This window comes from Talpa europaea (genome assembly GCF_964194135.1).
Source record: "Talpa europaea genome assembly, chromosome: 8".
Classification (NCBI taxonomy): domain Eukaryota; kingdom Metazoa; phylum Chordata; class Mammalia; order Eulipotyphla; family Talpidae; genus Talpa; species Talpa europaea.
The window spans coordinates 46,106,702-46,133,515 of NC_140075.1; the positions used below are offsets into that span (position 1 = coordinate 46,106,702).

Consider the following 26,814-nt stretch of genomic DNA (forward strand, 5'->3'; position numbering starts at 1 on the left):
GAATACAAAATTGTAAGAGAAGCCGTAAAGTATTGCTGTGTTTATTTTGATACACCAAAATAATCTATAGGTGGATCTTAATTTATGTGTCAGAATGATGTTTGAAATGCGTTTTTTCTTACATTTAATTTGCTTTGTTACTGTTAAAAAACAAAAGACACTTACTTTGGAAGCATGTTACTTGCTACTTTCTTAGTGGAATGCTAATTTTGATGGCATGGAAGAGAGCACACCATAAGATATGCCTGTTTATTTTCATTTTTAAGTGATTTTCATAGACTCTGAGGAGAACTGATCCTCTGCCATATGTACCACAGTTATCCCGTGACTGCATAGTGTTTGGTACAGCGCTGACTCAGTTTTTTATGAACTGCAAAGTTGCTGAAATTAAAGGTCTTTTTTGTGTGTGTGTGTGGGGGGGGGGAGAACTGAAGATATTTCTTGTCATAAACCTGCTCAGTGGTCAAGCAGATACATTATCATAGTAATAGACAGTGATATTGAGAAAGACACAGTGCTCATGACCCATGTTTATTTTCCTCATTGTTAGCTGGGATATTAGCTTTATCACCCCTTAGCTGACTGTTGGTCCTTCTTTTTTTTTTTTTTAGATTTATTTATTTATTCATACAAGCACTGGGTACAGTGAGAAGTGCGGGAGGGTGAGAGAAATGACCAGAACCAGAGCGGGGAACAGAACAGGCAGAGTGGCGAAATACACTGCTGAGGGGAGCAGCAGGCACGGCAGGAGAGGCTGCGAGCCATGTAGGACCCATGCCAGTGGCTGGGGATCGAACCGGTGCTGCAGAGGCTGCGGGCAGCTTCGCAGCCCAGCGCTCAACCGCTGGGCCACTAGGGGAGGCCCTGTTGGTCCTTCTTATTTTAGAGAGAATGTATCTGTGTTGCTAATTATTTTGTGTTGGGGTTTGAAAGTTGCCACTAATCATAGAGTCTCTTATAGCCTCCATAAAACTGTTTTTCATACATCAAATTTTATGCTGATTCTCCATTCAGCACGATATTTGGAGTTAGGACATCCAATGAGGCTTTTAAAACAAAAGTACTACAAAGTGGACTTGAAACTTTCTGCGGCATCCCAGAAAAAATGGACTACTCAGTCTCATCACAGATTCTTGGTTTCTCAAGAGGTTGTTTTTTTTTTTTTTTAATTTTTTTAAGATTTATTTATTTATTTATACAAGCACTGGGTACATTCAGAAGCCTGGGAGGGTGAGAGAATTCACCAGAGCCAGATTGGGGAGCAGAACAGGCAGACCGACAAAACACACTGCTGAGGGGAGCAGCCGGCACAGCAGGAGAGGTCTGTGGGCCATGTGTGACCCTCGCCTGCTGGCCGGCAATAGAACTGACACTGCAGAGGCTGTGGGCAGCTTCATAGCCGAGCGTTCAATCGCTGTGCTACCGGGGAGGCCCTTTATTTTATTTTTTAAAGATTTATTATTTATGCATGCAAGAACTAGGGTACAGGCCAGAGATGCAGACAGGTGAGAGGATTCACCAGAGACAGCGGGGAGCAGAACAGGCAGTTTTACCAAAATACACTGCTGAGGGGAAGCAGCGGGCGAGACAGGAGAGTTCTGCTGTGCCGTGTGGGCCAGCCTCCCTGACTGGGGATTGAACTCATGCTGCAGTAGCTGCCACAGCTTCATAGTGAGGCTTAACCCCTTGTGCCACCAGGGAGGCCCTCAAGAGTTTTAAATGGTGATCCATTTTTTCATCTAAAACCTTTTCATCATGAGACAATTGTTTACTGTTGTGTACCTTTACTATCATGCCTCAATCTATATAATTGTTGCTGTCCTTTTTTTCCTGTCTCAGGAATTAACTTTTATATTCCTTTTACTTAAGGATTTCATTTTTGAATTTGAACTTCTTTTTAAACTCAGACTCTATACTTGCTGAGGCCATTTTTAGCTCAGTTTGACCTTTGATGTCCTTTTCAGAGTAGTCAAGCTTACACCTCTGATGACTGGGTATTAATGGTTCTGGCTCACCCTCTCCATATATGGTGATTATAAGCTTAAAGGAAGTTTTGCATTAATTTTGGTCAGGAATAAAACATTGTAAAGATCTACCTTTCTACCTGGAGTTGTGGGACTACATATTCTGTATATTATTCCTCTGTACCTTCAGTGCAGATCATTACAGTGAAATTTTTTAAAAGACATACCTGTAATTTAGAACAATACAAAGCCATACACATAAATTTAAAAGAAGATAAAAGTGTTAGGTGTTGAGGGGTTGTGGTTACATGCTTTAAAAGCATAATGCAGCTCAAATATTGATGTTTCTTTTTTTAAAGATTGATTTATTCATATAAGAGCTGGGGTACAGGCCAGAGGTGTGGGGGGTGAGAGGATTCACTAGAGACAGAGTGGGGAACAGAACAGGCAGATTGCTGCTGAGGGGGAGCTTTGGGTGAGACAGGAGAGATCTGCTGCGCCATGTGTGTTGCTCTCTGGCCAGCCGGCCAGGGATCAAACTCGTGCTGCAGAGGCTGCAGACAACTTCCTAGGTTGTGTCTTAACCCCTTGTACTACCAGGGAGGCCACAAATATTGATGTTTCTTAAGACTTCCAAACTAGTAAACTAACTGCAACTATCCTTATCTCTCCTGATCCTGGGAAATCTATCTGGTATCTTGACCTCTTTTCAGTCAGTACCACGAACTTAGCTTATTTAGGATTGCCAAAGTATGTTTTGTAAATCCATCTGGATTAACTACACAAGATAATGTGGACATGGTTTAGGATGCTGATATGTTTATTACTGTACATATGATGAATAATTTTAGTTATTAATTTTAGTTATTAGCAGAAAATGTACATAATTGAGTATATAACCCAAATAAATATCAAAACAACCATTGAAAATCAAGTAGTGGTCTTAAAACAGGAATTCTATATTTTACACCAATGAATTGTCTAACATAATTTCTCATATTCTTAGGTCATTTGATTGGTGAATATTTGCTAAGCATTTCATTCAGCATAAGTTTATTGAGTGCCAGATATTGACTAGCCATAATTTTAAGTTCAAAATTACCAATATTTTTTTGGAGAAGTCTTGAGAAGAACATCACAACTTATTTTATAAGAAAAGCTTATGATCTCTTGGGTAACTAAATATTTTGTTTGTTTTTTATATTTACTAGTTTAATATTGATGTCATTTAAGGTCTCGTTCAACCCTTGGACACTCCAGATCTCATTGGAGCCAAGGTTCAAGTTCTCATACTAGTAGGCCACAGGAGCCACGGAACCGCAGTAGGATTTCTACTGTCATACAGCCCTTAAGGCAGAATGCAGCAGAAGTTGTGGACCTTACTGTTGATGAAGATGGTAAGTTGGCGTAGTAGCAGTGTACAATATGAAGAGAATTTGATAAAATGTATTGTCTTAATATATGAGAAGCTTCTATTATTGGTTAATGATAATCTGTTATTAAATTGCAGGGAAGTTGTCATATTTCCTAATGTTATTTTTCAACTAATGTAACAACTTTGGTTTATAAATTGTGCTTAACATTTTAATCTTTTTCGTTGTTTCATTACTTGGTAATTATTTACTTAGGAAAAAATATTTTTATAAGTGGTAGCTTGATTTATCTTTCCTATTGCTTCAATATATATTATTGTCATACTTTAACCTTGCTTTATAGAAACAGCACTTTTAAGTACAGACAATAAAAAAGCAATGTAACTGAATTTAAATGGTTAGTACTGGTTATAAGTTATGTTATCATTTAACATAATATTGCTGCTACCATCTGAGCTGCTAATAAGCATTACTATTTTGTTTTGACTTACAGTCGTGCCAGGGTAACGGAGAAAACAAAGCTAGAGTTGGGAAATAGAGGTTAGAGAAAGTGGTTAGTATGTGAAAAAAAGAGGTTAGAATGTAAAATACTTATTGGTATTTGCAAAGAAATAGAGGTTCCTCTCTCCCTTTTTTATATGTATGCAATTATGTTTTTTTAAGCATCAAAAGTCTTAAACAGACCAACAGGTACTATTTCTGTTTTAGGAATTTCAGGCCAGCACACTGCATTGTATAGAACAGTTTTCCTCTTGTTCCCTGTCACATTAAGATGGAATTGTTTCTGTTACATTAAATGTAATTGTTTTCAGATGTAATTGTTTATTTGGGCAGGTTTATTTTCATTACTCTCATTTTTTAAACCATTTTATAGTCAGCTAATAATCATTTTAGAAGCAGAGTCTAAAATATTAATCATTTCATGCTTGAAATTTGTTACTTTCTACTACTATATTAAAAAGCATTGATGAATGTTAATATTTGTAAAAATATGTGGTTTTGGGAAGCATACAAAAAGACATGAAAAATATTGTAAAACATATTTGAAATGTTTATTAAGTGAATGCCACAGGTAAAGCTTTCTATTTATGATATCAGGTCATCCTATTTTAAATTCTATCACTTTCTCTAACCTCTGTATTCCAACTCTGGCTTTATTTTCTCAGTTACCCTTCATAACACTTAATTGAAGAAAGATTCTGTACTTTCTTACTTCTGCAGATGAGGAAAGTGGTTAAATAATCTATCCATGATCAGGTTATTAGTAAAATCATAATTGCTATCCACACAATCTGACTGTAGAATGTATACTGTACCAAAGAACAATTTGTAGTAATGTTCTGACATTGACTATGTGTATGAATATAGCAGAGGGGCAAGGGACTTTTACTTTGTAATAGAAAACTTATGTAATTATGACCCCCAAAACTATATTAATCACCTGAATTATTGGGATATGCATATGCATGTGAATTTTTTAAAGTCATATTTTAGTAATTTGTCATTTTACTGTTGCAGTTTATCTTTGTGAAAAGTTTTTTTTAACTGTGTTAGAGAAGCTACAGAGAGTTTTTAGTCTCTACTTATTACTTTATATTTTTAAAGTTTGCTTCAATAACTATAGTAAAAATGTTAGCTTTGATTAAAATATAACCTGTTACCTAATTTGTTTTGAAAAGCTAAATAAACATTTTGTATTTTGTAGAACCTACTGTAGTACCAACCACTTCTGCAAGAATGGAATCACAAACCACAAGCGCTTCCATTAACAATTCAAATCCATCTACCTCTGAGCAGGCCTCTGATACTGCTTCAACTGTCACTAGTAGCCAACCCTCCACAGTGTCAGAGACTTCAGCTACTCTTACAAGCAATAGTATGACTGGTACTTCTATAGGAGGTATGTTTTTTTTTTAAAAAGGCAGGGGGAGGGACTCTTTGTCACTACCTTTGTTAGGAAAGGTATAGTTTTTACGATTTTAGCTGAAATAGTAAGGGTGTAGTCTTAGAATAAAGATGATATGGGAGCAAAGAAGTCTCTAGTAGAAGTAGTCTGTGATTTCGTGATGAGTTTGATTTCAGATGATTGAATTATGTTTCATGAGTTTGTATGTTACCAAAGTAGCATAACTCAGATGAGAGATTGGGAAAATCAAATCGCTGACACCAAAAATAGGAGCAACAACAACAAAAATAGGTATATTGGACTTCATCAAAATTTAAGACTTGTACACCCAAAAAATTACAAGAAAGTGAAAAAACCTACAGAATGTGAGAGAAATATTCAAATTCATGTTTGATAAGGATATAGTATCTTGAATATATAAAATGCTTTCACAACTTAAGAATAAAAAGAGAAACAACCCAATTTAAAAAGTGGGCAAAGTATTTGTAGAGCTACTTTTCCGAAGATGATATGCAAATGACCAAGTAGCACATGAAAACATCATTAGTTATAAAGGAAATACAAATTAAAACTATAGTGAAATGACCACTTTATACCCACCAGATGTCCATAATTAAAAAAACAAAAATAAAAACCAGAAGACCAAAGAATAGGAAAAAGAAAATAGCCAATGTTGACAGGGTGTTGAAAAATTGGAACCCTTATGAATTTGGGGGAATTCTGTAAAATGGTACAGCTGATGTGGAAAATACTAGCAGTTCCTTAAAAAGTTAAATACAACATCATGGTTCCTTAAAACGTTAAACACAGTTACCATATAAATCAGCAATTTCTCTCTAAGATATGTACCCAAAAGAATTGAAAACAGGAATGGGAATTGTAAAATGCTTGATGATACCCATTTTCTCAGTTTTGTTTTGTTGTTCTCTTGGTGTAGTAACTATGAAACCATTGCATAACCCAAGATCTTTTAAGCTTAATTCCTATGTTTTCCTTTAGGAATTTTATAGTTTTATGTCTCAGATTATTTCTTATGTTTTGGTGAGCAATAATACTTCAGCTTCTTTTTCCTGTCAACTATTCAACTGCATCAAACTAGCCATCTTTCTTTCCTGGAAATGGAACACAGATAGGAACTTGCTGTTTATTAACAGAGATATCATAGACCTGAAGCTTGTAGTTCAACTCTGTGACCATTATTAAGGAAACCACTTGAGAGTTCCTGTCTTTTTTTTTTTTTTTCGCTTTTAGTAGTCTCTCATTTAACCCTTATAACTGGATCATATTATTATTATTAATATTGTTGTTGTTACTATAATTGGAAAACTGATTATCATTGGTTTAGGTCTCCCGTCCCTGGAAAATATAAGGCAGTATCCAAGGAAATTTTCCATTTTAAATGCTACATTCTTTGGGAAAAATGTAGGCAGAAATGAAATGATCTGATTTTTATTTAATTGAGCGCATATTCCTTTGTCAATATATCATGTGTTTTATACTATATATATATTATTTAATCCTTAAGAACTTTATTGATGTTGATATTACTCTTCCCCTTTCAGAAATGAAGAATTCTGGAACACTAATTACTTTCAAGATCAATAAGAATCTTTGAGGCAAAGATTTGAACTCTTATTCACTCCTCTCTCCTGCTAGCTTTATATATCCATATGCTTATCTATAGATTTTATACAACACAGTTCCGACTTTATTTCAAGACACACCAAAGCTTTTATTTATTTATTTATTTAAGACCCTTGTTTACTGAGCGTTCAAATTTATTTTAGGTAGCAATTTCACCGATTGATTGGCCTTTTTATGATAAGGTTCTATATTGATGACCACCTTTGGTATATACCTTGTGTTGCATTTCTTTAGAGTAGGAAAACCTTGATCCAGGCCAGATTGTTCCCTGAATAGACCTGATAGAAACATGTAGCAGATGAAATTTGGGACACTCATTTCTGGTGGCTTCATTTCCTTCCAAGACACTATAGAATATAATTCTCATTCTTTGTACCTTCTTGTACATTTCAACCCCTGAATCACCCATACCATCTAGCTTCACTCTTATCCAGTTTCCTAACTGGTGATGGTTAAAAATCAAAGCTTAGCAGATTCGTGCCTCATGAATGTGTGGTATCTAATCTTAGAATTTTGTTAATAAATTGTCATAGTGTTATGTATCTCAGTCAGTTCCCTTTCCTTCCCCTCAGAGGCTACTCCAAAATTCTTTCATTCTCCTCAAGAATTTAATCTTTCTAGGGAAAAATAATTAAAAAATAAATGGGGGTTCTTAAGAATGAATTTCCTTTCTAAAAACCTTTGTGTGACTGTGCCTATCCTTCTAACTCCTGCTCTCTTAACTCCTTTCTATTCCTTCCTGTTCCCTATTAGCTATGCTCTGCATCCTATGTCTTCTAGTGTCCTTGACCTTATTTTAACAATTATATTGCCTATGTCTTTAGCATCTTCACTAGTCAATTCCTTTAGTTTATGCACACATACATTTGTGCTAAGCCTGTGTACACCCTAAACTTCCTGTAACTTTCTTCTGAGTCCTTTCAAAACACACAAATACGATGTTTAAAAATCTGGCAGTTATCTCTTTCTCATCTTTTTTTCTCAGAGGACTCTAGTCTCCATTTCTTTTTCCACTGGCCCATCTCTTAACTAAAAGAGTATTCATGTGACTTCCCATTTTGTTTCCCGAGCCCGCTCCTTGATTTCAATTTTCATATTGAAATGGACATCTCCTCTGGACCATTATGTAGTCATCTCAACTCAATATGCCCCAAACAGCCCATGATTTGTCTGAATTTTCATGTGTTCCTTGCTTTGTGCATACACAGTATCTTATATGTTCATTTATTCAACAAATATTGATTATACTATGTATCAGGCACTGGGAATAAAAGGTAGATTTTCTGCCCTAACAGAACTTAAGTTCTAGTGGGTAATAATAGCTATTATTTGTTAAGTTCATAATATTAATCAATAATTTATCTATATTGTCTGATTTTTACAATAATCTATGAGGCATACTTTCTATTGCTTTTCTCATTTTGCAGATGACGTAACTTGCCCAAGGTTATATGAAAATGAAGCAAGAATACAAACCTAGGAAGTCTGACTTGGAGCCCATACTCTTCCTTTTTGTCAGGATGTCCCAGCATTGACACTGTTGTTTTTGGGCTGGACAATTCTTTGTACTGGAGTTTGTCCTATGCATTGTAGGATATTTAGCAGCATTCTTGGCTTGTACCCCACCTCCTCTCTAATTGTGACAACCAAAACTGTCCCCATAGGGGTTGTCAGATACTCCTGGGAGTACAACATTGCTCTGTGTTATACTAGGATCCAGTGCTTCTCTTATACTATTGGTTGATTTATATCTTAAAGTATCTCCTCCCTTGAGGATCAAAGATCAAGTCTTTCTCTTCTTAGCACTTAGCTACATGTATGTATGCATTTATGCCTCTTTTCCTTAATAAAGTTAATATAAATTTAGCAAATGCTTACTGAGCCACCTATATTGTACAGGCATGCTGGAGATAAATAACAAAGGCAGACATCACTATAAATTATTTTAAAGATCAGAACTTTTATTTTCACTGTTGTATTTTTTAGTGCTTTTTGTAGATCCTTTACTGTGCCACTATTATGTGTAAGACTTGCCAAGTGAATGAATATGCTTAAGTACAACTCAGTAATCCTCCTAGAATTACAATGAAAATACTTTCACCAACTTGATGTCACTGGGCCATGGAGTTAAATTTCTCTGGTGCAGATTTGTGATTGTCTATTTTTGGTGGACACTCTGTAGCTTGTTTTTAATAAAAGGAAGTATTATATTACTTTGTCAGCTATGTTTGTATTTCACCTCCAATTTCTTGCCATTTTTTTTTGGTCAGTAACTGTTGAACAGGAGGCGATTCAGTTGTCTTTACTATGGGTTGCTAGCCTATTTGACCATTAAAGAGGTTCTGGACTGTAGGAGAACAGGCTATTACTTTAATTGGAAATCAAAACAGTATCCTAAGAAGTAGAACTGTAAGGTCAATCTTGTTACTAGGTTACACTGTCAATGATTTTAAATATGTCTTTAGTTTTAAACACATCTTCACCAACTCTGATTTTTGTATTTGAAATATTTGAAGACAAAGAGGGAGCTCTTTCTGAACAGAAAACAATCATGACCCTAGGAATTCGTAGATTTCTTGCTCTTATTGTAAATTCATTTCCTGAATCTTAGAATTACACATAATCCTCAAATAACTAGATTTGTAAAATTAAAATGACATTGTTGAGCATAATCATAAAGGTTATTTTTATCTATCAACTGAATGAACTTAGTATCCCAGAGGTTTTTCATCCTTTTTTCTGATTAACACATGATAAGTGATGTTCACTTGTTTAGCATTTTGACAGGGAGACTGAGATAAAACCCTGACATGTTGCAGGAAATAAAGCTACTATAATAATGAGTTACAAATACAAATAATATAGAATATAGAAAATAGTTACTTAATGTTTGATTCAGCACAGATAAGCATAGCTAAGATAGGCTTGTTGATCATGGTCAGTTTCTATTAATGCTAGTTGTAACTCTGTCCAGGTTATTTATTTAACAAATTGGGAGTACCAAGGAATGAAAGTGATCTAATTATAGAGTGATTTTGAATATACTACAATTTATGTAAAAGCAAACAATTTGTTGACTTCCATTGTTTTTTGGTTGCAAATTACTGGTAATAATTAACCTCTCAACTGATACTGACAAGGTATACTACCAATTCCTGGAGACAATTAGAAGTTATTGAAAATATGTGGGTTTTTTCCATCTGCATTCAAAAACTCCTGTATCCTAGTCTTCAGTTTAAAAACCCTTACAAAATGATTCAGGAAATTAGTCAAATGGGCCAGTCTAGTAGCTTGGGAAAAAAAACCCAACAATATACAGAAATTTAGAATAGAGATACCGCATACCAGGGTTTAGACCACAGACCTTGTCCAAAAGAGAATCAGCAGAGTCAGGATAGGCCGCATATGGGAGCGCGCGGGGTGAGGAGAACTACAAGGAGTTCCTATTAATCAGCGCTTGAAGCATCCCACCTAGATTTGCTTATGTGAACCTGTGAGTTTCCCTCTCGGTTTTAGTTGAATTTTTGTACTATTTGTAAACAACCAGAAGATTCCTAACTGGTGTATTGGCCCAGAAGAGATTAGCTAGGTGGTGTGAGTCAAATATAATAGGGGTGTCCTTGGTATTGACTCCTTTAGAAATAAGGCTAGAATAGTGGTGGTCCCGAATCCTAAAGATTCTGAGGCAATGCCTCAGGAATCATAGGATGTGGGGGAGTGGGAAGAGGGGAGTAACTAGGAGAGGGAAACTTAGGACTCTGGGTTCCCCATTCATCCAGTTTTAAGTAAAGAAACTTATTTTCATTTTTTCTGTTTTACATAATTTCTAGATAATTAGTTTGAGGAAGAGTTCTGTTTTTTTTAGATGAGTTTTGAAATACTGGGATAGACCTTCTAGAGGCACTTTTGCAGTTCTGGCATGGGAAAACGTATCTTCAAAATAACTATGAGCATGTGGCAGAGAACATAATCAGGACTCAGATATTTCCTACCTACAAGATTACTAACATCAAGGCAAGGCAATTATTACTCCATATAATAGGTGAGAAAGGGGTTAAATAATTCTAAATTCACACTGCTCAGGATTAGACAACATTAGAACATGCTTTTCCCCCTAGATTATTATAAGGTAACTTTAATTTTCAAATATTAGAAACTTATCATTTCTTACATTCTTTTGGGTCTGAATTTAAAGGCTAGAGAAAAACAAACAACATTGGAGGTTAGCAAGACTTAATCAAGTAGGCGCTGAGTTGGGTGATTATGTCTTAAAGTAAGATTCCCTAAGTACATATTAGTCTGCTTTATGTAGTGATGACTTATGGTATAGGGATTCGTGGGTCTCAGGAAAAGAACCTTCATTTCGTTGCATATTGTATAAGGACTAACATATTTTAGAATTTTAAAAATTCTTTTTAAAACTAGTCATTTGTTATGATCCAGGAAAAGACTGATCTGTTGCCATATTTAAATAACATGATAAACAAGAGTCTCCTGAAGAATTTAGGTTTTCAGGAAAATCTCAGTAAAGACCACTGCCCAAAATGATATGTATATTAAGGAAGTCACACTATCACATTTTTATTTATAGAGAATTGAATTTCTTAATTCTTTATTATTTATACATAGTACCTTTTTGTTACACAGTGATATTTGATTGTTTTATGCATTTTTTGGTTTCAAGATGACTCAAGGAGAACTACATCTAGTGCTGTAACTGAAACTGGCCCTCCTGCAATGCCAAGGTTACCTTCCTGCTGTCCTCAGCACTCGCCATGTGGAGGGTCATCACAGAATCACCACGCATTAGGACATCCGCACACAAGTTGCTTTCAGCAGCATGGTCACCATTTTCAACATCACCACCACCACCATCATACACCCCATCCAGCTGTCCCAGTTTCTCCCTCCTTTAGTGATCCCACTTGTCCTGTGGAAAGACCACAAATACAAGCACCTTGTGGAGCAAATACTAGTTCTGGTACCAGCTATCATGACCAGGTATGTGGAATTTGATGATCTTTTTCTTAATTAAAATTCTAGTTCCTTCAGGAACTAAATAAGTCATTAGTATTATTTAGTTATCCTTATTTAGTTTATCCCTGCAATTGTGGCCAATTTAATAGTTCGTGTGTGTGTTTTTTTTTAATTAAATCATTAGGATTTTCTGATGACCTTGTGTTATTATGACTAATTGAGGGGGCCAGAGATGTGGAAAACCAGAAGTGATACTTTATCTAAAAATCATAATTTTTTTATTCTGGAATTGTTTTTGATATTTTTAGTTAAAGACAGTTAAATCTAATCTTCGGGATTTTATTTCAAATACAGTGTCACAACTACAGTGTCAACCTAATTCATGAAATAATGGGAAGTTCTCCCAGTTTTTCCCTACTCCCTTCTACTCTGGAGCTGTAATCTCCACTCATCTGGAAATAAATAGCTTTCTCTGATGTAGGTAGACCTGTGACACTGTTTTGTAGGAGGAGATGAGATTTTTAGTTTATGAGGAATTGAAATCAGCAAAAATTATAATTAAGTAAATTAGTTGATATTAGTGAATGCTTGAAATGTAAAATAATAGTGTTTAGTAGTGGTGATTACATAGAATAAATTAAGTCAGGTTTTGTACACTATTTTAACTTTTATTGGTCATCACTTTGTATAATCATGATACAAACCTGGGGGTGTTTCATATTTTAAAAACAAAACATATTTTTTAAGGTAAAACTAATTGACATATATGCTAGAGAAAAAGTGCTAGAGCAAAGTCAAAAAGAAAATTCAAAACAAAATTAATAAAAAGTAAAAGTGGTATTCCCTTAAAAAATTAGCTATTATTATTTAGGAAATTTTTTTTAAATATTTATTTATGCATACAAGAACTGGGGTACAGGCCAGAGGTGTGGGAGGTGAGATGATTCACCAGAGATGAGTGGGGAGCAGAATAGGCAGAAAGATGGAAATGCACTCCTGAGGGGAGCAGCGGGCGAATCAGGAGAGATCAGCATGCTGTGCCATGTGGGTTGCTCCCTGGCCAGCGGATTGAACTCCTGCTGCAGAGGCTGCAGATTGCTTCATAGTGCGGTGCTTAACCCCTTGCACCGCCAGGGTGGCCCTCAAGAGGAGATTTGAAAGGGGAAATTTAAAAGGCTTTAGTAGACTATATGATTAAGGAGATTCAGATGTGTTTTGGTTCTGCTAATAGTGTGTTAACATCTATTCATTGCCTAAAGCTGTTCTATCTCTTGGGAATAAGAAAATGTTAAGAAAAACTTTTCAGTAGGTCAAATGAAAGAGCCCGCTTAAAATTTCCTTTCACTGGAAATATCTTTCATATTCTACCAGTTTCTCCCACATTCATTCCCAAAGTGTGGACCTTTTATTCATGGAATGTTGAACTGAAAAATACACTTGATTTACAAAATCTGTTGTGTCTGTAACAGGTTCTTTCAAGCTGAGTGAGTTAATTATAGGTAGTATCTCTACTACAGTTCTGTTCAGTGTGAAATAAGTGCAACCTGTTTACCTATCTCTAATTAGAGGTATTTAGACTGCACACAAAATTTGAGGAAAATCGGCAGGGTCAGGTATTATTAGTGGTGGTAATGGGTGTGAGAGAACAGAGTGAGGTTTTTTCAAACGTAAGAATAGTATGAGGGCCTCCCTTGGTGGAGCAGGCGGTTGAGCGCTGTGCTTTGAAGCTGTCTGCAGCCTCTGTAGAGTAGGTTCAATCCCGGCCGGCCTGCCGGTGAGTGTCCCACATGGTGCGGCGGACCCTCCTGTCTTGCCCGCTGCTCCCCTCAGCAGTGTGTTTCGTCAGTCTGCCTGTTCTGTTCCCCGCTCTGTCTCTGGTGAGTCCTCTCACCCTCCCGCACATCTGGCTTGTACCCCGGTTCTCGTATAAATAAATAAATTAAATAAATAAATAAATCTTAAAAAAAAAGATTCTGAATAGGCAGAGGAAAATTGGGGAGGATTAGGCCTGTTGACAGAATGGTTTAATCAATTGACTATAGCCTTTACTGCTCCTTTGGATGTACCTTTCCCATTTAGAAGGATAGTTTATTTAGTTTTATGTGTTGCCTGTAATGTATGGAAAGTAATGTTATTCCATTTCTGTACCCATCTTGTTTACCTCGTCCTTAGAGAATAAAAGTTGAATGAACTTTTGGAATTCTGAGGAAGAGGGCTCTCTTTGTTGTTTTACCCCTTTTCACTTTGTTCTTCACTTTTAACTTTACCTTGGTTCCTTCCTTTCTTAACTCCCTCTTTGGGAATTTTCTTAATTTTCTTTTTTTTCCTTAATTTTAATCAGTGACTGGTGAAGAAGAGTATCATAGGATGTTGACATGCCAGTATGTTTGCCAAACTTTAGCCAGAATCGGAAAATAGAGGATTTGAATCATAAATTCACAGTCTCACAGTGTTATTTTTAAACCTCATTTATCCGAGTTGAGGACATAATTGTATTTGCCAACTGCAAAGAAAGGCCTGACTTTACTTGATTGTAGACACATAAAATCGAAGAAAGGCACTCTCCTTTTTCACCTTCATACAGCTGTTCTTGTACCATTGATTCCCTGCCCTTTTAGCATCCAGAATTCCTTTTGCTTCTAATATCTTCTGAGCCTAAAGCCCATTAGATATATAAAGACTACTAATTTCCTCTGGCACTGCCGGGTGACTTCTGCTTTTAATAAATGTTTTATACCAGCTTTCTTTTATTTCTAACCTCTCAACTTCTCATATCAAACAATTCCTATATATAATTTCATATATAACAGCAGCTATTTTCCTTAATCATGTTTAAAAAATGACAGCTATTCTGAACACTAAGCAAAGGCTGGTTTTTAAATTATGTAAGGGTACATAAAAGCAATTCTGTTTCTGTATCCTGCTGTACAGAAGTTAGTCTTTTAGTCAGGATTTTTCAAAATGCTTTTGTGTTGAGAAGAGATGGAATCTAGACTTTTTCATTTATTTTCCAACTTAGTGATGGACCTTGCCTAAAATCGTATTCCTAATAAGTGAAACCAGTGGCTTAATTATTTTTTCCTTTGCAAGTGAAAAAGGTTCAGAAATAACATATGGTTTTGCGTGACTAATCTCACAACCCTTTGTTATTTTGGATAGTGTTTGAAGTATTAGAATTTCAATTGGATACTTGCTATAACAGCTTAGAAATTCGGGGCAGATAAGTTTTTACCTAGAACCTTATTGTTTTCAGTGGTATAATGATGTTTTCCAAAGGAGTCCCAAATTACTAAAGACTTTAGGGTAAAGGAGAATATGGAAGTGTGATTTCAAAGATACCTTCTCTCTGAGACTTAAATAATAGAAGAGAAACAGTCCTTTAAATAATGTTAATTAACTTTAGTTCACCTTGTACTATAAGCTTATAATTTTCAAAAATTCATTTTAGATTTTAAGTATATAATCACTATAATTTTCACAGTCCAAGCTAGACAATATTTTCTGGGTGTTCAATAGTTCTTGACACTAAAAATGTCATTTTCAAATTTTTTTAATCCAAAGAGTCTGTTTTTCTAGATTGTATTAGGTATACTTTTATAATATAACATGAAGCAATGTTTTGCCTAAACTTTATAGGAAAGTTAAAATATAGTTTCTCTCTTTATACAGCAGGCGTTGCCTGTAGACCTGAGCAACAGTGGGATCAGAAGTCATGGAAGTGGTGGTTTTCATGGAGCATCTGCATTTGACCCTTGCTGCCCTGTTTCTTCTTCCCGAGCTGCAATCTTTAGCCATCAGACTGCTGCTGCTGCCCCAAGTCAGCCATTATCGATAGATGGTTATGGAACAAGCATGGTTGCGCAGCCCCCACCCCAGCCCCCTCCACAAGCCTCACTTTCCTCATGTCGACATTATATGCCACCTCCTTGTAAGTATAAATTTACTTAGAGGTATATAAATGAAGCTCTGTATACTCCTCCATGAAATAATCCTCATTCATAAATTTTTAATATTTCCTTGGCCCTAGCATGGGGTGTATTTTTCCCATTTCATTCCCCCTTCAGTTCATATCGCCAAAACAGTTTTCTAAGGTAAAAAGGGTAGATTTTTTAATGGGTTAGGAAAATTAAAAAAATACCATGTTTTGCCTATTTTACAAAATTGAAAACTTTGACACCCTAGATTCCTATAAAAGGAAGTTTTAAAGGAAATTAGATTTATCCTTTAAAGTAACAAGAATTCAAAAGTTGAGTAATTGTTAAATCGTAGGCTAATAAGCAAATGGAAAGCTACTTTGATTTAAAAAAAATTCATGCCAGGAGTAAACCGGGAAGTTAGATAGGAAATTTACTTTTGTTTTAATTACATGCAAGGGATAATTTCAATTGTGTATCTCCTTAGATTTCATCTTCCACTCTTATGTTTTTTTAATTTTTTTTTTTAATTTTTTTTTTTTTTTAATTTTCTAGAGGCATGTCTTATTTATTTATTTATTATTTGTTTGGTTTATACATGCACTGGGTACAGTCAGAAGCGCAGGAGGGTGAGAGAATTCACCAGAGCCAGAGCAGGGAGCAGAGCAAGCAGAAGGACCGAAGTACACTGCTGAGGGGAGCAGCGGGCGGCAGGAGAGGTCTGCACACCATGTGGGACCCTCCTCTGGTGGCCGGGGAGCAGCCGGGGATCGAACCGGCGCCGCAGAGGCCGCAGGTAGCTTCGCAACCCAGCGCTCAACCGCTGCACCACCGGGGAGGCCCCCACTCTTATGTTTTTTTAAAGTCTGGGTTCCACAAATACAGCTGGAGACAACTCAGAATTTGTACAGTGAAATCTCTGTACCCCTTACCTTGTTAGTCAATTTAAAATTCAAAATGTAAGTTTGAAAACAGATTTTTGCAAAGCACATTTTGTGTATGAACATATATAAAGGCTCTTTTCTAATAGCTATTGATAGTCATTTTTAATTGACCATCTTTTACTACAAGTTCATAATGTGTGGCTTTCTGCCCCTCGCCTTTTAAAATAACATACTGAGACGGTTTTTACATGAATTCATTCCTTTTTTGAATTTTTAAAATAATAAAGAATAATAAATAGTAAAAAAATGTTCGAAACTTAAACTTGTTTGACTTTTATTATAAAAGTTACCTCTTAAGTTCAAACTGCAGAATGAACTAAAATGAGAATTTAAAACTCCTGTCTCCCCCATGTTGCTATTCTGAATACTTTAAGGTAGCAATTGCTTATAGTTTATTTTTTTATTTTAATTTTTTTAAAGATTTATTTTATTTATTTATGCATATGAGGACTTGGATTTAGGCCAAAGGTACGTGGTTGAGAGGATTCCCCAGAGACAAGAGTGGGGAGCAGAACAGGCTCTACTGAAATACTCTGCTGAGGGGAGCAGTGGGCAAGATTAGAGAGGTCTGCTGCGCCATGTGGCTTAGCTCCCTAGATGGGGATGAACTCATGCTGCAGTGGTGAGACTGGTAGCTTGATAGCACTGAGACTTCAGCTCCTGTGCCACCAGGGAGGCCCTGCTTATAGTTTATTATAAAATATTTCAGAAATTTTTTTTATACATCCAACAGAAGTACATATGCCTCTCCTTAAATAGACAGATGGGATCATAGCAAATATATTTGCTTCTTTTTGATTTTTCAACTTTTTTTTTCTCCAAAATTTAAATTATACAATTTAGCCCTTTTCCATATTAGCACATTAAGTCAGCCCTCTGTTGATGGTCATTTATTTTATTTTTTTTTTAAGATTTATTTATGCATACATACAAGAACTGGGGTACAGGCTAGAGGTGCGGGGGTGAGTGGATTCACCAGAGACAGAGTGGGGAATAGAACAGGCAGATTGACTGAAATACACTGCTGAGGGGAGCAGCGGACAAGTCAGGAGAGGTCTGCTGAGCCATGTGGGTAGCTCCCTGGCTGGGGATTGAACTCCTGCTGCAGTGGCTGTGGACAGCTTCATAGGCTGCATCTTAACCCCACCAGGGAGGCCTCTGTTGATGGTTGTTTAAATGATCATATTTGATTGAGTCTATTGGATAATGTCCTAGGAGTAAGTTTGTAGCATCAAGAGTAACATGATCTACTTTTAGGAAACAATATCAAGAACTTTATTTTTCACTGGCAAGAACATGTAAATTATAGAAGAGAGGGAAGTGATAAGTGGAATGTAGAATATACCCCCTTTCTATAGCGGTTAACAGTCTGTGTTGTTTTGACAAACAGTGAATTATAATGATAGCTGAAGTTGTCACCATACACATAAAAAAGGTAACTGTGTGAGGTGATGGATGTTAGTTAACCTGATTGTAGTTGTCATTTCACAAAATATACTTATATCAAATTACCACACTGTACATTTTAAGTATATAGAATTTTTTGTAAAATAAACCTAAATCAAACTGAAAAAAATTAGAGTGAAGTTAAACTTAAGTGAATGTAACTTAAGTGATTATAAACTTAAATGTAAACTTAAGTGATGTAAAATTAAATTTTTTAAATATTTGTTAATTCTTGCATAGTGATTATAGAAATAGAAAACTGTGAAGTAAAACTGGAAAAATTGCTTTAAATTTGAGAAAGGATAGTTAACAATGATAAAACAGTGATTGCTTTTTTTTTTAAGATTTATTTATGTATACAAGAGCTTTACTAAAGCTTTACAAGAGCATACATACAGCTTTAATTCATTTACAGCTTCAGCATTGTACTACAGCAATGTATCAAATTTTTAAAGAAAACATTGATGAAACCTGGAAGCAACCCAAATGTTACAATAAACACCTGTGTACAGGCCAGAGATGCAGGGGGGTGAGAGGATTCACCAGAGACAGAGTAGGGAGCAGAACAGGCAGGCTGACTGAAATACACTGCTGAGGGGAGCAGTGGTTGAGACTGGAGAGGTCTGCTTTGCCATGTGGATTGCTCCCTTGCCGGCTGGAGGGCTGGGGATAGAACTCGTGCTGCAGAGGCTGTGGATTGCTTCATAGTGCAGTGCTTAACCCCTTGCGCCACCAGGGAGGCCCATAGTGACTGCTTATGACCAAGAAGTACTAAGCTTTGTGACTTCTTAGAATAAATTATTGATCTGAAAATACAACTTTTAATAAATTGGATTAAAAAATTGTCTCATGGGCCTCCCTTGTGGCGCAAGGGGTTAAGACTCAGCACTACGAAGCTATCAGCAGCCACTGCAACTGAGAAAAAAGTGAACAATGTAAGAATAGGAATAGGGATGAAAAAGTGGCCAATAAATACAAGCTTTTTCTCTGATTAGCATTTAAAATAATTAGTAATAGTGTGGGGGTATTCAGGCACTCTTATGTACTTTTTTTTTCTAAGAATGGATGATTGAACTTTATTTTTTTTAATATAAATTTTATTTTTATATTCCCCATACAATTACAACCCCCTTATTTTTACCCCAAGCCCTCCTTTCCCTACCCCCACCCCCCAACCACTATAGAGTGTCTCTTGTTCATAGTTATTTGTTGATTTTGATATTTTCTTTCTTATAGTTATTCTTTTTCCTGGTCCCTTATTTAAGTTTTCTAGATTCCTGCTATGAGTGAGACCATCCAGTATTTTTATTTTTCTTTCTGGCTTATTTCGCTGAGCGTGATCCCTTCCAGCGCCATCCATGTTGCTGCAAATTGCATGTGTTTATCTTTTTTGAATGCTGAGTAATATTCCTTGGTGTATATGTACCACATCTTCTTGATCCAGTCATCTATTTTTGGGCATTTGGGTTGTTTCCAAAGCTTAGCTATTGTAAACAGTGCTGCTATAAACATAGGGGTGCAGGTGCTCTTTGGAATTGATGTTTCTGTGTCCTTTGGGTAAATACCTAGGAGTGGAATTGCTGGATCATGTGGAAGCTCTATGTTTAGTAGGTCCAGAAATCTCCACACAGCTCTCCATAGTGGTTGGACCAGTTTGCACTCCCACCAACAGTGCAGGAGAGTTCCTTTTTCTCCACACCCTCGCCAACATTTGTTGTTGCTAGTTTTTTTAATATGTGCCATTCTCACTGGTGTAAGATGGTATCTCATTGTAGTTTTGATTTGCATTTCCCTGATTACAAGTGATGTTGAACATTTTTTCATATGTCTGTTGGCCATTTGCATTTCCTCTTCAGAGAAATTTCTTTTTAGCTTTTCTGCCCATTTTTTGACTGGATTATTTTCTTTGTTTTTGTTGAGTCTCATCAGCTCTTTGTAGATTTTTGTGATTAGTCCTTTATCATTAGTGTTGTGTGCAAAAATGTTCTCCCAGTCAGTGGGGTTTCTCTTTGTTTTTGTTATTGTCTCTTATGTACTTTTTGATAGACATGAGTTAGAACTTTTTGATGGGTATTTTTTCAGATGGTATCTGAATTTAAATTCTCTCAATCTTCAAACTACGTATAGAAATTTTCTTACAAAAACTGTCTCAGTAATGTGTGTGTGTGTAAACATGCACACATGTGTACACACATGTACTTTCACATATGAAGGAGTTAGCACAAGAGGGAGCCTATATACAGGTGTTTATTGTAACATTTGGGTTGCTTCCAGTTTTTATCAACGATGTTTTCTTTAAAAATGTGATACATTGCTGTAGTACAGTGCTGAAGCTGTAAATGAATTAAAGCTACATATATTGACATGAGAAGACATCTAAGACTTCAAAGAAGGAAGCAGGTTTTAAAGCAGAATTGAGGAGCCTTAAGCACTGATAAATATTTATAAAAATTCAGTATATGCTAATTTATATTTGTAAAATATTTGTTTTGTGAAATACAAAAGGCATGTTTAATAGCAACTTCATGAGACCTATGTTTTTCTTACAGATGCTTCTTTGACACGACCACTTCATCATCAAGCCTCTGCCTGCCCACATTCTCATGGAAACCCTCCTCCTCAGACTCAACCTCCACCTCAAGTGGATTATGTTATTCCTCATCCTGTACATGCTTTCCATTCTCAAATATCTTCTCATGCAACATCTCACCCTGTGGCACCCCCACCTCCAACTCATTTAGCCAGTACAGCTGCACCAATCCCTCAGCATCTTCCTCCTACACACCAGCCAATTTCACACCATATTCCAGCCACAGCACCTCCAGCACAGAGATTGCATCCTCATGAAGTGATGCAGAGGATGGAAGTTCAAAGGAGGAGGATGATGCAGCATCCAACGTATGTTTCATGTTTTTAAAAAGATAAACATTCCTTTTCATTCTGTTTCCGCTGCTCTTTACAACTATAAAATCTTTTGATGCAATGAATTATACTAGAACTACAGTTCAGTAGGAAATTGATTTTTTTCTTTACCTCCAGAATCTTCCTGTCTTAACCTGAGTTGTAGGTGCTGACAAGACAAGTTTGGATCAATTTAATGAAATCAAACCTCTTTTAGGATGACCCAGAGATATTTGTTTTTGCATACCAATCGCATTTGTTTATTTCTGCAGTATTCCTTAGTAAAGATTAATGTTAAAATTAATGATACTGAGGAACAAAAGATAGTTATAGAAGATTTTTTTTTTAAAGATTTATTTATTTATGCATACAAGAACTGGCATACAGGTCAGAGGTGTGGGGGTTGAGAGGATTTACCAGAGACAGAGTGGGGAACAGAACAGGCAGATCAACTGAAGTACACTATTGAGGGGAGCAGTAGGCGAGTTATGAGAGGTCTGTTGCACCATGTGGGTTGCTCCCTGATTGGCCGGAGGTCGAACTCGTGCTGCAGACACTGTGGACAGCTTCATAGGTTGTGTTTTAACCCCCTGCGCCACCAGGGAGGTCCCTAGTTACTAAGGGGCCTAAGATTTAATTTGGTGCATGTTACTAACCAGAGGGAAGAAGAATATTAATAGAATTTTCTTTTTTTATTGTATTTATTGAGGTCATGATTTATAACACTGTCTATATTTAAGAGGTATAGGTTCATACCGCTACAAATATATATTCTCACATACCACCGTAGCACCAGTAATCTTCCACCATAGTTCATTGAGCCCCTTCCCCCATTAGCAGAATTTTCAACAACTAGAATTGAAACAAAAGAGTCCATAGCTTAGTTTAGTAATAAATTTAAATATTAAAATATTGTACTTGCTAAACATATGGAAAGACTGTAATTGAACTTATTGTTTTCTTTTGAAAATTAAGGCTCTGATTGGCAGCAAGTTGTTGGACAATTACTGCTTATTTATTGTTGTAATGTTTTATAGGAAAACAGCTACATTTGTTCATTCATTTATGAATTCTTTCACACTACAAAGCTTGTTATATAGTTGCAACAGAGACCATATGACCTATAGAGCGAAAAAATATTTACTATTTGGCCCTTTATGATTATGTTTGCAAAATTCTTGATCTAATTAATGATTTAGAGCTGTGTAATTTCTTCCTTTACTTATATAAAGTTATGTCCATAATTTCTATTGTCATTCTAATGTAGTAACTCTTTGTATATACAGACAGTTTCCAATTTAACATTCAGATCTTCTAGTATTTAGAAAATTACTGGTTCTAAATCATTAAGGTTTAATATGGAATATCTGCAAATGTGTTAGAAGCTAATAGAAAATATGAATTAAACTATAAAAATGAATCCTTGGGATTTTTTTCTCTAGTGCTAGTTGTTTAGAACTTTATGACTATTTGCTTTTGTAAATTTGATTCACTTTAGGAATAAAAAATATAAACTGGATGCAGAATAATGTGAATGGAGCTAATACCAGTTTCCCATATGTATTTATGAGTACTGTATGAATTGCATGTATTGAAAACAAACACAAAGTTAAAAATTTTATCCATTAAAATGGATATGTAACAATATAAAAGTGAAGCAAAAAAATAGGTTACATTTTTCTGTCTTACATGTTTATAAAAAATAATGTAGGTGTACCTGTAGCATTTTTCTGAGATATTTCATTAAAACTATTATTTCCATTCAGTTCCTATTATTCTACTTAAAATATCTGATGTGAAGAAGGCATACAAGATAATGTTAAAACTAACTTTTTTCCTTTAGTGACATATGAATTAGAGGCATTATATTTAACGACCAGTGAGAATTTGCAGGGTTATTATTTCTTGATTTATTATTATTAAATAATTGTACATAACATTTTTAAAATTTATTGTTGCAGAATATTTTTCATGACTAATCTGTAGATGTTTATAATAGTAATACTAGGCTGTTCTTTCTACATTAAGAAATAACCAATTATTCAATTATTTCCAGTGGTCTTTTTGTGTTCTGTGTTTCCAGGCGGGCACATGAACGCCCCCCACCCCATCCACATAGGATGCACCCAAACTATGGTCATGGGCATCATATTCATGTGCCTCAGACTATGTCCTCACATCCTCGACAGGCTCCGGAGAGATCTGCCTGGTCAGTATCTAGTTTATTTCAAAACTATCCTCAGCAGCTATGGTAAAACCTTTGGAAGAGAAGCTTTGCAGTGGAATGACATACGAGTGATGTGGAGAACTGACTTCCAGCTTAGTTGTGAGGCACTATCTCCGGGCTAATTTATAATAATAATTAAAATTCTTTCCTGGAGAGGAATATTAAAATCAAAATGAAAATTCTTTCCTAGAGAGGAAAGAATAGGAGCTTGAATTCTGGGGTAGGAAACTATCTCAAACAAGAATTGATCTTTTTGTTTTTCTTATTTTTCAGGGGTATCTACCATCAAAGTTAATTCCCTAAATGGCCCCTACTTTTCAGTTTATCTTTCCCGTACTTTGTACCCAATTGCCACTCCTAACCCCTGCTATTGATAAAAGAAATCCAGGCTGCATCCTCATAGGCTTAGCTTTACTAGAGAATTGGAGGCAGAATTGCATTAATTTTCTTTCTGAAATTATTGTCTGTAGGTTGTCATTGAGATTTTGATCCACAATGACTTTTGAGGCAAAACGTAAAATAGAGAATAAATAAATGAAGATTTGATAATTACCAATTTACTTCTCTCTTTCCCCTCCTTTTTTTCACCCTTTACAACGTGGAGTATTTGCTCTTCTAATTTTCTGATACCAACAACCTAGAGATACTATCTACCAAGCAAAAGCCCCTGTAGCATTTGCAGCATTCTTATAAACCAAAAAAGTAAACTCTACTTTGTATGCTTCTCAGGTGGAATCAGACTTTTCGATTGGAAGTAACCATAGGAACCATTCATAATATTTCCTTCCTTTTTAAATGTGAAACAGTAAAAAAACCTTGTCCTTCATGGTCATAAAATGAGTTTTTGAGATCTAATTTCTGAAATGAATTTTAAGTTATTAGTTAAATCTTTTGAAGTAAATCATCTTTTTCTCAGCTATGTAAGTTAAAAAATCTTTAGATCACTTTTAGAAATTTTGACATACCCACCCATTGTTGAAAATAGAGACATTTTAAGGACAACTAAAAGTTAAACTTTTTCATCCTTTGTTAGGGAACTGGGAATTGAAGCTGGAGTGACTGCAGCTACTTACACACCTGGTGCATTGCACCCCCACTTGGCCCATTACCATGCACCTCCTCGACTTCATCACTTGCAATTAGGAGCGCTTCCTTTAATGGTAAAATAGAAAAATTTCAAAATTCTGACATATTCTTCTAAAAGTATTCTTTTCTAAATGAAATATTTTGTTAGAAATGTTTTCAATGCTGATAATCTTGATCCACTGTCACTAGGACACATAGTTTCGTTTATTTTGCCATAAGTGGTAATAGGTTTGCTTTGATGCAGTCATACTTTATTTTCTGATCTGCAGAAGGACTATACTAAATCTTTATCTGATTTGAACAGATTTATACCAATTTGAATTCTAAAGAACAAGTTTAGTAAACATTTGAGTTTGCTATTCATCATACATGTTAAAACAGTGATATAGAGAAGGAAATAATTATGTCTTGTTGGGGTTAGAGGCACTACAAGGGTTTTCGAGATGTTTTGTTGTACATGCAACTTCTAAACAGCCATTGGAATTGTGAATAGTGCTCTTATATAAAGAACAAACAGTGCAAGCACAAGGAACTCCAAGCAATTTAATGTTTCTAGAGCTTATGGGTGAGGGTCAATCAGTAACAAAGAATAAAGCTGCCTTACCAAGAAACTGGGGCTCAGGAAACATTGAAGGGGAATGTCCTGTCATATTTGTGTGATTTAATCACATTGTAGTCAGAAAGACCACTTCCTTGGTAGTGTGGAAAATAGGTCATGGTGGAAGGAAGGAAACTAGTTAGAGCAATATAGTAGAAGAGATAAAAATTGATAAGTACCTGAATAGAGGCAGTGGCATAAAAATAATGAGACATATTTGAATAAAATTTAGGATGACTCCCAGATAGCTATCTTGGGTTATTAGGTGTGTAGTGTTGCAGTTCACTAAGTTGGAGCAATGAGTTAAGGGTTAAAGAGAAAGGGTCAGGTAGTTAGGTTTTGAACATGATTAATTTGAAAAGCTGAGCATCAAGGTGAAATGTCTAGACGTCCAAACCGTAAACTGATACTGAGTTAAAGCTATGTAGAGATCTGAAATAAAAACAGCCAGTAGGATATTAGTGGTCTGTCAACATATATATCGTATTATATAAACCCATAGAAGAAGATTAAATTTTTAGGAAAATGTGTAGAATGACAAAAGATTAGGAAAAAATACATAGCGTGATAATATGCTAGGTGACAATACTGTATTTAAAAAAAAGGATTTTGAAAACTGACTAGAAAAGTTGAGAAGCAAAGTTAGAATAATGTTAAATACTATGGTCAGTAGTGTCTCACCAGAAAAAAAAAAGTTTGAAAAGTGTTGAATGAATTTGGCATTGGAGTTTATGGTGGCTTTTGTCAGAGTGATTTTATTAATGGGGAATGATGACAGGGTGCTGCTCAGATGACAGCATGGAAGGTGAAAATGTGAACATTGATATAGACTACTTGGAAAAGTGGAAAATATGATTGACAATTATTCCAGCATAAAAGAAACAACTTAGATTTGGAGGAACTTGAAAGGTATTTTTAGATTTAAGACAGAATGCCATTAGAGAGGACTTGTTTGAAGATACAGAAGAGAAAGGTCGCTAGTGTTAATTAAGGATGATTGGGGGTGGGGAAACTGGCAAAGAAGGGAGCAAGTGATAGTTTAACTTTTTTTTTTTTTTAAAGATTTATTTTTATACAAGAACCGGGGTACAGGCCAGATGTGCAGGAGGGTGAGAGGATTCACCAGAGACGGAGCGAGAACAGAACAGGCAGACTGACCGAAATACACTGCTGAGGGGGGCAGCGGGCGAGACAGGAGAGGTCTGCTGTGCCATGTGGGTATCTCCCTGGCTGGCTGGGAATTGAACCTGTGCTGCAGAGGCTGTGGACAGCTTCATAGCGCTGCGCTCAACCTCTGCACCACCAGGAAGGCCCTGGAGTTTAACTTTGAGTAGGAGAAAGAGGAAGCTCATCTGTTAAATCTAGAAGAGGGAGATTAGAGAAGTTTAACAGCAGAGTAAGTGCAGTTAGATAATTTGGAAGACAAAAGTTCCTTCTGATTTTTCACTTTTCTTGGAGATGTGTAAGAGGTTGGGTTATCTACTGTGAGCTGGACAGTACTGAACTTGATTATAAGTTAAGTTGCAGATATTAAGTACCCTATTTGAAGGTTAAAAGATATTGCTTATTTAAATGCTACTATGAGCATTAATCATGGATTTGATATTTTTGACATAGGATTCTTTGTGCAAAATAAATCAAGTAGGAGAAACCTGTTATCTCATGAAACAATTATTGAATGTCTCCTGAATATATCTTAATATTATATGAGATTATGTTAAAGATTTTATTTATTTATGCATACAGAGCTGGGGTAGAGGCCAGAGGTGCAGGAGGGTGAGATGTTTCATTAGAGATAGAGTGGGGAGCAGAACAGGCAGACGTACTGAAATAC

The 26,814-nt window shown here is 35.8% G+C and overlaps 1 protein-coding gene across 5 annotated transcripts in view; it reads left to right on the plus strand.

Annotated features, from left to right (window-relative positions):
* RNF111 (ring finger protein 111) overlaps positions 1-26,814 on the plus strand; it is a gene marked incomplete at both ends in the record, with an annotated part of 43,900 nt that overhangs the window by 12,334 nt on the left and 4,752 nt on the right. For 2 of the 5 annotated variants that reach the window (XM_084239754.1, XM_084239755.1), the window contains 7 exons: positions 3,198-3,361; positions 5,043-5,237; positions 11,572-11,888; positions 15,534-15,792; positions 20,718-21,066; positions 23,126-23,278; positions 24,330-24,456. In XM_084239754.1, coding sequence (XP_084095880.1) covers positions 3,198-3,361; positions 5,043-5,237; positions 11,572-11,888; positions 15,534-15,792; positions 20,718-21,066; positions 23,126-23,278; positions 24,330-24,456 — 1,564 coding nt within the window. The remainder of the gene's footprint in view (positions 1-3,197; positions 3,362-5,042; positions 5,238-11,571; positions 11,889-15,533; positions 15,793-20,717; positions 21,067-23,125; positions 23,279-24,329; positions 24,457-26,814) is intronic. The other 3 variants (XM_084239756.1, XM_084239757.1, XM_084239758.1) reach the window with 2 other exon arrangements.